This window comes from Sminthopsis crassicaudata, chromosome 6, assembly GCF_048593235.1.
Source record: "Sminthopsis crassicaudata isolate SCR6 chromosome 6, ASM4859323v1, whole genome shotgun sequence".
NCBI lineage: Eukaryota > Metazoa > Chordata > Mammalia > Dasyuromorphia > Dasyuridae > Sminthopsis > Sminthopsis crassicaudata.
This window is the reverse complement of record NC_133622.1, coordinates 155,266,547-155,280,766: the sequence shown is the minus strand read 5'-3', so window position 1 is coordinate 155,280,766 and position 14,220 is coordinate 155,266,547. Positions and strand designations below refer to the sequence as shown.

Sequence of the window (14,220 nt, the reverse complement as noted above, 5' to 3'; positions counted from 1 at the left end):
CAAGGCCACAGTGAGGGCAGCACAACTCATGAGCAGCAAGCAGCAGTCTCCACTGTCATTCTTTCTCTATTGGGTTCACTTGTCTTAGACTTGTTCCTTTGACCATGTCTTTCTCTAACTTTTATTTTTTCTTGGATATGTATGTATAAACTTAACTGTTGTTTTGGGGGAATTAAAATATGATAGCTCTTGGTGCCCATGTGTAAGAGTACATTTTTGTGCCTCTAGTTAGTATATGCAGAAGCCAGGTAGCTAAAATGCCAGCTTAGTTGTAATATATAATCCAACTTATAATGTAATTATGTAATATAGTGCTTCTAAATAAATGCCTTGAAACCTTCACAGCTCTTTTTAAATTCATCTGTGATCTAGTAAAAAGAAAAAAAATTAAACTGTTACAATATTCCTTTCTTAGCAGAGGAAGACTTTGATGGATAACCAGAAGTATTCTAGTCAAATCAGATTTTACTCAGAATTCCCCTCTCTTTCCCTCTTCTATCATAAATTGTTAAATTTTCAGTAGTGTTGTGAGAACTCCACTAAATATATCTTATTGCTAATCCACCACAGATTGAATAGGTTTGCTAATAACTTTATTTTTTTCAAAATCTGTATAAGCTCTCATCCTCTGTAAACTTCCACTTGTTGCCAGCTCTTTAAAAAGCCTCATCCCCCAAAACGAGTGAGGAGTCGACTCAATGGTGACAATTCTGGAGTCTCTGTTCCACCAGGGTCTACAAGTGACAAGATCTTTTTTCATCATTTAGACAACCTGCGGCCTTCTCTTGCACCTGTTAAAGGTAAGTAGTGAGAAAGGGCAGAACAGAGGCACAGTTGAGATAGTTCACAAGATGAAGGATCAATTAAAAATTTATCTTTTATCTAGTAATAGAATATTCTTCCCTTTCCAGTTGTAAGATTTTATTTTTTTCTTGAATATATGTTTATATGTGTGTGTGTGTATTTTGTTGTTTTGGGGAAATTAAAATATGATAGCTCTTGGTGCCCATGTGTAAAAGTAGCACTTTTGTGCCTCTAGTTAGTATATGCAGAAGCCAGGTAGCTAAAATGCCAGCTATTGCCCTGGGTATAATGAAAGTGTTAGGTTTAAATAGACCAGGATCATATCGTATTCCATGTCCCTCTGAGTCTCCATTTCTTCATCCAGTGCTACATCCTTCTTGAGGGCTCCTGAGGAAAGCACTTGTTAACCTGATGGCAATATGTAAAAGCAGGTTATTTGTATGCCTAACTTAGAGTAATTTTGCACCTGCTGAATCAGAGAGGATCTGTGATTGAGAATTGGAAAGGACCTTAATCTCTTCATTTAGTATCCTTTCTGTGTAAGAAAGTTATGTGTTCTGCTTATTTCTTGTACCAGAATATGAAGCTGCTTTGACTTTTTTTTTTTCTTCTAATGGCCTGATAAGAAAAATCTCAAAGTGATAAATTCTTACAGTCTTGAGTTAATGCCTTTTGTACTGAAAAACAGAGAAACAGACATCATGAACTGCAGGCAGTTTTTAAGTTTGGGGAATTTTAAATGTTCATAGTAATTCAGTATTTCATCTGTAAAATGAGAGATTAAGTTAGACTGTGTCTCTATGATCAGTGGAGACTGGGATAAAGTACAGGATATTATGGTTATTTATGATTCCTCTCTTTAGTTGCACATTAATAAAAGACTTAACTCTTATCTGTTTCTAAAACAATTTAGCCAGAAACATTTATAACTGGATTGTTTTTCCATTAAGAAATTGAATTTTTATCAGATTCTCAAATTTTGATTACATGCTTAAATAAAAATATAGGTTTCATATTAATATTAAATGAGCAACCTAAAGTTATGCACATTATCATTTCAGATTTGCAAAGAAAGTTCTAGAGGTTCATATTATTTGCTTGCAATATGATCCCATCTTGGCATTCCTGAATCTGTATCAAGTAATGGTACTATTAAACAAGAATAGGTCTGGACTTCATAGTCCTGATGACATGAATTAGTGAATGACTCTCCCTGCTTTCTGTTTTAGACAAACTCACTTTCTCTAAATCTATGGAATTTTTCTCAAGAAGTAGTAGATTAGAAAAGAAGGAATTAACCATAAAGAAAGAAGGCCTGAGAGCAATGCCACAGAGTAGCCGACAGCCTGGAGGTCCTACATCGCATAGCGTCTGGTGTCAAACTATTGGTTAAAATAAACTCCCAGGAAATTTAAAATTCCTTCCAAATGAAAGAACATTGTGTCTTAATATTGGCTTGTGCTAAGTGTTTAATTTAAATGGGAGCTTGAGGCGCACTTCATAATTTGTACTGCCTTTAGGCGTTTGTATACGATTTTTCCCTGTTTCTGTTCTAATGTCAAAATGTGTTTTGTACAGAACTGAAAGAGCCGGTGGGACAAATTGTGTGCACAGATAAAGGCATTCTGGCAGTGGAGCAGAATAAGGTTCTAATTCCACCTACCTGGAACAAAACTTTTGCTTGGGGCTATGCAGATCTCAGCTGCAGACTGGGAACCTATGAGTCAGACAAGGTTTGTTATCTCCCTTTAGAATTTCACTGGAAAAAAGGTGGGGTCGGGTAGGGCTGGAATAAAGAGCAAAGAATTGCCATATTATGGAATCTGACTTTCAAATAAATTGCCTATTTCCTAGAGCTTGGATTTATAGGCAATATTGAAAGCAAAATTCATATTTTTCTACTGTCATGATAGTTTATTGCTCTGCTCTGTGAAGTAAACATACATAACTACTCAATGAAGAATAAGCCACATTGTTCAATAATGGCATATACATGAAGCAGAGATGAGGGTTTTTTGTTTTTTTTTAAGTCATAGCCACTAAAAATTTAAGTCCCATACCCAGTCTGTCCAACACTGTTCCCATCCTTTGCAAAAAAAAAAAAAAAAACATTGTGTACACTCAAGATTTTATTTGATCACCTTTGGAAAATTTGATTAAGCTTTGTTAGCTACTCATGCCACAGCAGAAGTAAGCAGACTTGTCACCAAATTCTTTGGAGTGGTATTTGTTAAGGTTCAAGGGGGACACCAAAAATGTTGGGGTTCCAGACCAGTGTCATGAGGTGTCTCTAGAGAATTTGCAGGTTTAGACCTATTTTCGAATCAAGAAGCAAAGTTTATTGTAATTGTAAAAAAGAAGTTAGTTTAAAAAAAAAAAAAAACAGAAGCAAGAAAGTAAATTTATAGTGAAAAATGAGAGACCAGGCATTTCATGTCACTGATATGCTAATTTTATGGCTTAGAAGTGGAGTTGAAGAGTGTTATGGTTCTGAGTTTGTGTTCAGGTGCAGTACCCATAATTGTCTGGTCAGAGCTCACAGGGGGAACCTTCCAGATATGTGTTTTTAGGCCTGAAATATCACTAGATCAAGTGACAGACACTCAATTTTGTTCTGCACCTGCATTAACTTTAAGTACCTCATTATTGTTGCTCATTAGTTCCACAAATTATCATCACTGACCAACAGGCTGTTATCTAACAACCAACAATATTTATAGCCATAACATCTTATATAACTTAAGGGAAGAAATATATCATTTCCAACTATATCAGTGGCCCTTATAGGGTTATTGCTACATCTTCCTAAGGGTTGCACTATAGGGTTGCATTCACTATCAAACACTGATAATTAGGTATTGTTTCTCTGAAAGTTATTTCCATGATCACTTTATATGCCTTCATTAGACTAAATAGAGATGCTCATTGTTCTTTGACCCTGGTGATTAAGGCAATAGAAATAGTGCTAAGGTGAGAATATATGGAAGGGGAGAAAGGAGGAATGGAATTGGACTAGCCGAAATCTAAAAGGTCTCTTTTAACTCTAATATTAATTTTCTTTGTTTTGCAATTCAGAATTTCCCTTATGCCAAAAAGCCACGTGACCCTAGAGATGAAGTGGACCTTTGAGGTCTCATCTAACTACTATTTCCTTATTTTCATATGAGTAAAACTAAGGCCTTGAATCTTAATGTAATTTTCCTAAGGTTACTGGCAAGTCTGTAGCAGAATCAAAACTAGAGCCTTGGGCTCCAATTCATAGCCCATATTCTGTCTACAAACCCACACGGTAGTGTGAAACTCAAATAGAAGTGTCTTGCTGCTGGCAATTCCATAGCCTTAGCTATGTTGCATTGCTTTTTATTTATTTTGTTAAACATTTCTGCATTTTAATCGTTCTGGCTGCACTTGTCATGAGAGCTTTACACCTCTGGGCCATTACCATGCTCCTTCCCATCCTCAATACTTATGAGGGAAAAATTAGTTTCCTGGTATGAAAACCAGACAGATTTTTTTTTTAAGTCAAAATAAAGTTTATATGCCTATTCCTTTGCCAGCTCTCTTAGACTTTTTTTCATACATAGTTCAACTGAGATAGAAATGAACTGCACTCTAAAAGTTTTTTTAGATGACGACTGTTAATATTTCTAGGTGGGGAATATGGTCAGAGTGGGGCATTTTCAAGCATTTGGTTTAGCAAAGCAAAATGAGACTTGGTGATGTCTATATTTCATTTGTGTTTTCTCTTGTAGGCAGTAACTGTTTATGAATGTCTGTCGGAATGGGGACAGATTCTCTGTGCAATCTGCCCAAGCCCTAAGCTGGTCATCACTGGGGGGACAAGCACTGTCGTATGTGTGTGGGAGATGGGGACCTCCAAAGAGAAAGCCAAAACACTCACCCTCAAACAGGTAACTGATGCTAGATCAATTAGGAGTTATTGCCTATACATGCACAAAATATCGGCCTTTTAAAAAACACTTACCTGTCAGCCATATATAGCTTTCATTTATGTAATATAATGATTAAGTTCTTAAGCTGGATTTTAGCTGGATTACTGCTGATTAAATCATACTTCTCATCAATTTATATTATTTCTGACTTTCATGTTTCTGATGTATGCAAAACATTGTTTTGGGCTTTGAGACTGATAAAAAGATATGTGACTTGTAAGTCAATCTCTGTACTCACGGAGTTTACAGTTTAGTTGGGAAGAAAAATCCTGTACTTGTAACTGTAGTACAAAATAAACCCAAATCTCTACTGAAGTTGCAAACGATATTGCAATGACTGCTGACATTTTCTCTACCCTTCTAGTCCCTCACCCCCTTCTCTCTACATATCACTACATACTTGACAAACTCCTAAGTGTGCAGAGGAAGAAACCCCTTAAGGAATCAGTTTACAAGTGTTTAGTAATTTCCTAATGTGTGCTCAGCTCTGCTGTAAGTTATCTTGTGATGATAGAATCCTTTTATAATGTCACTTATTAACTTGTAGTAGCTGCATGATAAGTAGATTCAGAGTAATTTCTTAAATAGGAAAATACCAGATTTTCCTGGTGTGCATTTGAGCAGAACACCAGTTGTTCACATTTGTTTTATGGTTACAAAGCATATTGCACCCTTTGATTATGAAAAAAAGCCTTCTGGAATTGTTAGTGTAAATATTATTTCCATTTTATGTATGAGGAAACTGAGCCTGTTTTACATAACTATGTTTGAAATTCTGGTGTAACTTAGATCCTGCCATCATTTTATTGTTTTGTGTGTGTGTGTGTTGTCTTTCTTGTAGGCATTGCTTGGCCACACAGATACTGTTACTTGCTCTACAGCCTCCTTAGCCTATCATATAATTGTCAGTGGGTCACGTGACCGGACATGCATCATCTGGGATTTGAACAAACTGTCATTTATAACTCAATTGAGAGGTCACCGAGCTCCTGTTTCAGCTCTTTGTATCAATGAATTAACAGTGAGTAGTAAATCACCTCCTCATCATTTATTTAGGAAAATGAGCAATTGTGGTTAAAGTATTTATTTTATCTTAATTATAGTAAGCTTTTCCTATTTCAAAAAATTTCCATATTTTACAAAATAGATATATTTTTTCCTTAATTTATGTGATATTTGTAAAAAAGCATGAATGCTAAAGTTCATGAACCAAGGCCCCTGTGCTGGTAATCAACTCTCCTTTCACAATTACAATTTAAAAATATTTCATTTAAACAAAACATCATAGGATGTAGTTATTTAATATCTAAAGAGTTGGTATTTTGTAAAGATGCTTTTATCTTTTATGAAATAGTCAAATTTGGGAACTAAACAGGACCCTAGAGAATTCATTGCCCATGTTATCTGCTTAAATAAAGAATAAAACACCTTCTAGTTATAGAGACGTAAATTCCAATGTAAAAGTATTCTCCACAAATGTTTCAAAAGTTTTCTAAGATCAGTAGTGATTAGTGTGAAAATTATATGTCAAGTGAGTCATAAAAAGAAAATATACTAACCTCAAACCCCCAGGGACCAAGTCTTTAAATTAAAAGCAAGAGCAGAGCAGTGCCAGCATTTCTGTTTCTCAGCCTGTGTGAGTGAAATTCTTCCTCAAGGAACTGAGAAGCAGAGTATTGGACATAATGCTAATAGAATGGTCACACATTTGTGTATGTTTACTCAGTTCTGTTAACTGTTCCCAAAATCAATCATTGGGATAATATTTCCCACTTAGATCAACAGGTGCTTCCTATTACAACATTGAATGGCATTGTTATTCAAGTTTTAAAAGTCAGAGCACTTGTTAGAATGAAAATTCCATCTTTTTTGCAGGATACTAGATCTATCATGTGTTTTTTGAATAAATGAGATTGTGTACCTTTATGGTAAAAACACTCAATGATACAATGATTTTTTAAAAAAGAATCAAAGTAATTTTTAAAGATCTATGTAGGTTTATAAAAAGTCTGGCTCAGTTTATTTGTATTTATTTGCATCTGCTGCTATCTTTTAATAAGTTATTAAGATATATCTCTATTCAATTTTCTAAACTAAATATGAAGGCTGATTTACCATCATCTTAGTATTGAGCTTATGATAGCTCACACATTTATAGTAATTTATTCTAAGAGGCAATCCTTTTCCTGGCAGAATTTTTCTCTAACATGCTGTCATTAAGATTTTTCAGTCCTTTAGGAAAATCTTCCCTTAAACAGAATGAAATAGGTTTAGCCCTCAGAGTTGTCAATAGCTAATTCAGGATTTTTTTACTTCTAATGACTTAGAATTCATTGAGAAAATATTCACAATTTGCAGATGCTACCTGCTCAAGCATGTGTTAAATCAACAAATTCTGTTCCTTTAAAAATTTGAATTTGTCAAGACTAAAGGAAGCTATCCAAAAATATTTCACTAAAACTGGTTAGGTTTCTGTCCTTGCTTTCTTTTTTTTTTTTTTTTTTTTTTTTTTTTTTTTTTTTTTTTTTTTTTTTTTTTTTTTTTTAATTTTTAATATTTAATTGTTTTTTTTTTTTTTTTTTTTTTTTATTATATATATATATATATATATTTTATAATATTATCCCTTGTATTCATTTTTCCAATTTACCCCCCCTCCCTCTATTCCCTCCCCCCGACGACAGGCAATACCATACATTTTACATGTGTTACAATATAGTCTAGGTACAATCATGTGTGCGAATATCACTTTCTTGTTGCACAATAAACATTAGAATCCGAAGGTACATGCAACCTGGGCAGACAGATATTAGTGCTAACAATTTTCATTCCCCTCACAGTGTTTCTTCTCTGGGTGCAGCTACCTCTGTCCATCATTGATCAACTGGAAGTGAGTTGGATCTTCTTTATGTTGAAGATTTCCACTTCCATCAGAATACATCCTCATACAGCATTGTTGTTGAAGTGTACAGTGATCTTCTGGTTCTGCTCATTTCACTCAGCATCAGTTGATTTAAGTCTCTCCAGGCCTCTCTATATTCCTCCTGTTGGTCATTTCTTACCGAGCAATAATATTCCATAACCTTCATATACCACAATTTACCCAACCATTCTCCAACTGATGGACATCCATTCATCCTCCAGTTTCTAGCTACAACAAAAAGAGCTGCCACAAACATTTTGGCACATATATGTCTCTTTCCGCTCTTTAGTATTTCTTTGGGATATAATCCCAGTAGTAGCGCTGCTGGGTCAAAGGGTATGCACAGTTTGATAACCTCTCGGGCATAATTCCAGATTGCTCTCCAGAATGGCTGGATTCTTTCACAACTCCACCAGCAATGTACCAGTGTCCCAGCTTTCCCACATCCCCTCCAACATTTGTTATTATTTGTTCCTGTCATCTTAGCCAATCTGACAGGTGTGTAGTGGTATCTCAGAGTGGTCTTAATTTGCATTTCTCTGATCAGTAGTGATTTGGAACACTCTTTCATGTGAGTGGATATAGTTTCAATTTCTTCCTCTGAGAATTGTCTGTTCATATCCTTTGACCATTTATCAATTGGAGAATGGTTCGGTTTCTTATAAATTTGGGTCAGTTCTCTATATATTTTGGAAATGAGACCTTTGTCAGAACCTTTGTTTTTAAAAATATTTTCCCAATTTGTTACTTCCCTTCTAATCTTGTTTGCATTAGTATTATTTGTACAGAAACTTTTTAGTTTGATGTAATCAAAATCTTCTATTTTGTGATCAATAATGATCTCTAGTTCTCCTCTGGTCATAAATTCCTTCCTCCTCCACAAGTCTGAGAGGTAGATTATCCTCTGTTCCTCTAATCTATTTATTATCTCCCTCTTTATGCCTAAATCATGGACCCATTTTGATCTTATCTTGGTATATGGTGTCCTTGCTTTCTTAGTGAAAAAGTACCATCATGTATAGGAGGTATTCCATACAAGGTGGTGCAGAAGTAGCTAGCATGGACAAGAAAATGAGGCAGATGTTTTCGGGAGAAATGAGAAACAGTGAAGGAGTTGGGAAGTGGCCTCAGGAAATGCTCCTTGGGTTGAGTTGAATCAGCAGTTTTGCTTCCTCTTAGGCAGGCACACTTCCACGCTTCTTTTTGCTCTTGAGCTGGGACAGTCAAGGCTGCCAAAAGCCTTGTGCTCATTTTTTTCTGTTTTGGTTGTTTGAAAGTGACTAAAGGCATGAACGAGATGAGGTGAGATCTTTCAGGACAGTTGTGAAAATCGAGTAAGGCTTCATCTACTTCAGAGTTTGAGTAGGCCTGAAGCACTGATTCAAGGGCATAATCAGGTCCCCTTCCTGCTATCCTCCCATGACACAATCTCCTCCCTATTTCAATCAAAAATGGGCAACTATGTACTTATTAATCAAGTTCAATTTCGTGGGTCATGGGTAGATCTTTCGTTTAGAATGTATCTCCTCTCTTTATGTGTCTCAAGCTTCCTGTTGCCTCCTGGTATCCCCTTTGCTTTGGGTACCCTTCTTTGGAAATTTTAAAGAGTCAGAGGACCTCTGCCTCAAGTAGAATCAGTCATTAGATCACTTCCCCAATGGGTACTGGAGATGATAAAACCCAGAGTCAGCTTTGCCTTTTGGAATCAGTAGGGTCCTTCTCGCTCATTGCAGTTACCAAAGCCCCTGCCCAAATAGAACCATAGAAAGAAGGAATAAAGAACTTCCCCTACTTATTTTTAGGCCAAATAGTGGTGTAATTAATGAAATAGTTTTTCTAGTGGAATATAAGAAAGGGGAGCCTCAGGCAAATTTCTCCAAAGGAAATTCACATTACAGTTGTCTTCCCTTTATCTCCATTTATTAATCAAGAGTTTAAAAGTAACTCTTACATGTAAAATGTTTAAATTTGTAAGAGAAAAATTTAATGATTCTATTTATTAAGAAAGATAATTTGTAAACTAGATTTTCCCCCATTTTATTTGTATGCTATAGTATTCAAATTTGTTCTCATTTTATAAATTAAACAATGTTATTTTATGGTTTCCTACTAGTTAGCAGAAAAAAGGACTGCTTCTCCAATTTTTCTAAATATAAAGGCTTTTTGTACTTGTTGGTATAGCTAACTATTATTTGCTGATATGCTTAGTTTATAATTTAGAAGAGCAATGGGAGCTTATTTAGGGATTGTCTTAATTACTGATCCAATATATTTTAAACTTAATCTAAGTCTCTGATTTTAAAATGTCCTCTGTTTGTTTAAAACATTTGAAGTTAAAAGAACATGTCCTAAATCACTAAATATCACAATGTCTCAAATATTTATTTTGAAGTGCAAAATGGGAATGAGCTCTGGGCTTAAACTGAGAAATTCTAGGAAGTTGATGTGCTTCTAAAACTTGCTTGTGTCTCTAGTGGAAAAAAAAAGTCATCGAGTTATTCTTTTGGCCCTGTCATTTCAGGGGGACATAGTATCTTGTGCTGGCACATATATCCATGTTTGGAGTATTAATGGCAACCCTATCGTGAGTGTTAACACGTTCACTGGTCGAAGTCAGCAGATAGTGTGTTGCTGCATGTCAGAGATGAATGAATGGGACACACAAAATGTCATTGTAACAGGACATTCAGATGGCGTGGTCCGAGTAAGTAAATTTCTTAAATATTATGTTCAGCTCTGAAGCTAATAGCCCCTTAAACTATCTTGGTAGCACCTGACCTTTTCTTGCTTTTCCAGTACTCTCATTTAGTGACTCTGTCCTATTTGCTATTCATCACACAAACACTCCTCTCTCAACGCTGGGCATTTTCACTGGATATTCCTCATGACTGCAATACTATCTCATATCATCTCCATCTCCTGATTGCCTTCTAGTCCCAGCTGAAATCCTACCTTCTACAAGACAGCTTTCTTAATTTCCCTTAATGCTAGTAACTTCCTTCTAGATTGTCTCTGATTTATTTTGTTTTGACCTGGTTTGTACAGTTTTTTTTGTGTTGTCTCCCCAATGAGACTATTTGTTCCTTGACCCGGGGCTGTTTTTACCTTTCTTTGAATCTGAGCACTTATCACTTACTGATAACAGTAGGTGATTAATAAATTTTGTTGGCAATCACATGACTGTAAACTAGACTTGGATCCTGAGGACATAATTAGATATTAGACTTTGATCCTGAGGGCTGTGATAAGGATTAAAATAGCTTCTCTTCTTAAAACAATTATCTAGACTTATTCATTCCTTGACCTTCAAGTCCAGCAGTATATGTTTTAGAGGTTGAGCTTAGACAAAGATTATACCAGCTTCCTGGTAGAAATACTTGAACTTAACAAGGATTTCAAGAGATGATTTAATCTATATCTAGCCATTTGAAAAACAGATTTGGTTAGATCTTTACAAACAAAATATTCTCAATTATTTACTGTAAGTGGACAGACCATTTAATTTGTAACCAAAAGGTGGCACTGTCAAGTAAGATTTGTCTGTGAGGGATACCAAAAGTCAGAAGTATCACTTTCTTTTTTACTTTCCATCTTCAGAATTTCAGCCAGGCTCCAAGCAGAGTCACTTTTCCCGCTCCACACACCAGCAGCAGTCCAGGGGATGCTGCCTTCCTTTGCCCCTTGCCTCTATTCTACCCCTCACTCTGGAGCCACAAGCTTTAGTGAGAAGAATTCCATAGACTAGATGTCATTAGTACCAAATCGTATCATTCATCTGATTTTACAATTTGTGAGCTTATACAAGTGTTAAAAAAAAAAAATCAAAAGCTAAAGATTCTCTCATATTTAGCTCTACCTCCAATGGGGAAAAGAGGGTTTTTGAACAAGTTTCACATTTCTTTCTTCTTTAATTCTGTCTTCCACGCTGTTATCTGGCTTCCTCCATTGCAAGTTCCACTATATATAACTAATTGATAAACAAGAGTCACTGAACATTCATGAATTATTTGTATGGTTATTATGGCTTAGTTTATAGCATTATGGTTAGAGTTTATATGAGATAAATATAATGAATTAGAAACAAAGAAATAGAGAAATCATAAAGAACATGTTTTCTAGCTGCAAATATAAGTAGGAAAAGGGAAGTTAAATCTTCCTCACTCTTTTGCTGGTTTTTAAGAAGCAACAGAAGTCATAAGCATCAGTCCCCCCACATTCGTCCGTGATTATTCTCCCTAAGGAGCAGTAACCATGGCCACTGGACCCAGGCCTGTAATGCTCAGATTCTCCACATTTACATGGTAAAAGATCTATGGGAGTTTTTGTCTCTCACTGTTGTGCTACTGCTGCCATAATGTGCTTTTTTCCAAACGTGAACCTCATCTGATCTTCACTCTTAGCACTTCAGCCTGTTGTCCTGCGCCTAAAGTCTTTTATTCAGATTGAGGAGTGGGAAAGTGAATTCATGCTTTCCAGGAAGATTCATATCATAGGTCCCAGAACCTTTCTCAGTTTTCAGGGGGAGTCTGAATACCCAGTTATCTGTGTGATTGGCTATTTGGAGTAAATTGGAATGTTTCCTAAGAAAGTTCTTCCTTATGCCTCTAGTTTTTTTCTTTTCAAAGACAGAACAATCAATTAGTGTCCCTTCCATAATTATGTCAGTTGCTTAAATACATTTCATATCAACCCTAGTTATCTTTCTCTGTGTCTATTTTTCGTCCCATTTTGCTGTTGTAGTTGTAGCCTCCACATCCCATGCATCTCCTTCAGTAATGGCATCAGCCTTGTAAATGACATTCCAGAAAGAGCTGACTTAATAAACTAGACTGAAGGAAAAGCTGCAGGTATCATCTCCATTCTTTCACTTCTTCATCTATAAAAGGAAAAATAATAAAAATGGTTGTACCTGTCTCACAGGACAGTTGTGAAGCTTCCCTGAGATCAGGAGATAGAAATGACCCATTTCATAGGTGAGGGAATGGAGGCCAAGAAGTGAAATGATTTGCTGAGGATCATGCAGCTAGCAAGTATCTGAGACAGGATAATACAATAATAATTATGCTAATTATTATCCAGTATCTTAGTTTGTCAATTGTTATTAATGTCATTCTATTCACTGAACATTAAGTGCTGGTCAAGACACATGTTTGGGTTTTTATAACATCACTCAACATGCCCAAACAACTTTTCTTCCATTATATTCCAAAAGCATTTTCTGTCTTAGTAGTTATCACTAGGCAAATAGACATGAGATTCTATCACATATTTTTGGAAGTGATGTTTAAGATTCTCTACAAAGGAGAACCAATGGCACACATGGTTTTTTGAATTAATTAATTTTTTATTTACCTTTATCATTTCATAATCAGTTTTGGAGGATGGAGTTTTTGCAAGTTCCTGAAACACCAGCTCCCGAGCCTGTTGAAGACCTAGAAATGCAAGAAGACTGTCCAGAAGCACAAATAGGTATCTGTTTTCTAAACTTTTTTGCAATGATTTTCGTTTATTTAAAAAAACAACAATAATGACTAGGAACAGCATGATTTACTCTATTCCCAACTTACTCAGAGCCAGGCCTACTGCATTGCTCCTTGTGGAGTTCATGTGTCTGTTTCAGTTATATAAGTGCTATTGTCTCTCCTGTTAGAAAATGTAGGACTCCTTCAAGTAGGAATTGTTTCATTCCATGTACTATCTGATCAACAAACAAAGTGCCTGTGTATAATAGCTAACTAATAAATGCTCATTGTGGATTGATAAGTACCTGAGTGGAGTAGAAAGCGAAGTAAAGATGGAGGAGGGGATATAATCCTAATGGGGGAGACCTTAAAGAGCAACATCATGAGTAGTGATGAAAAAGGAAAATGTAATCCTAGCAATCACTCAGAAAAATAAAATAAATTTTTATAAAGTTCAGAAAGTTATGGAAATAAAAATGTCTGTTTTAGAGACAAGATCTCTTTTAATCTTATCATTGTGTAATGCAGGACATGAAGGCCAAGATGAGGACAGCAGTGACTCAGAAACTGAGGAACAGAGCATTGTCCAAGATCCCAAAGAGACTCCCAGTCAACCAAGCAGTGTGAGCCACAGACCAAGAGCGGCATCTTGTCGAGCAACAGCAGCTTGGTCGGCTGACAGTGGTTCAGATGACTCCAGACGCTGGTCAGACCAGCTCAGTTTGGATGAGAAAGATGGCTTCATTTTTGTAAACTATTCCGAAGGACAGACCAGAGTTCATCTTCAGGGTCCTCTTAACCACCCCCACCCATATCCTGTTGATGTACGGCATTACAACAACCTTAAACCTGGTAATTGAAATCTGAAACGTGCTCCACCTGCCCCATGGCAGAGAATCTGAAACCTCACTCTGGCTGGGACAAAGGGAAGGGTTGAAGAGGGCAGAGTGGATTGGAATGAGGCACGAGGGACTACTTGTATTGACTCTATTATTTACTATAGACCTCAGGAGCACAAGGAATGAAGGTTATTTTTTCCCAATAAAGTAGAAGTAGTGCATATCCAGGGCTGGTATTA

The 14,220-nt window shown here is 36.0% G+C and overlaps 1 protein-coding gene across 6 annotated transcripts in view; it reads left to right on the top strand.

The window, feature by feature from the left end:
* Positions 1 to 14,220, top strand: part of WDFY3 (WD repeat and FYVE domain containing 3) — a 306,260-nt gene that overhangs the window by 281,329 nt on the left and 10,711 nt on the right. For all 6 annotated transcript variants that reach the window (XM_074273239.1, XM_074273237.1, XM_074273238.1 and 3 more), the window contains 7 exons: positions 653 to 800; positions 2,383 to 2,537; positions 4,557 to 4,715; positions 5,599 to 5,778; positions 10,202 to 10,384; positions 13,053 to 13,149; positions 13,671 to 13,994. In XM_074273239.1, coding sequence (XP_074129340.1) covers positions 653 to 800; positions 2,383 to 2,537; positions 4,557 to 4,715; positions 5,599 to 5,778; positions 10,202 to 10,384; positions 13,053 to 13,149; positions 13,671 to 13,994 — 1,246 coding nt within the window. The remainder of the gene's footprint in view (positions 1 to 652; positions 801 to 2,382; positions 2,538 to 4,556; positions 4,716 to 5,598; positions 5,779 to 10,201; positions 10,385 to 13,052; positions 13,150 to 13,670; positions 13,995 to 14,220) is intronic.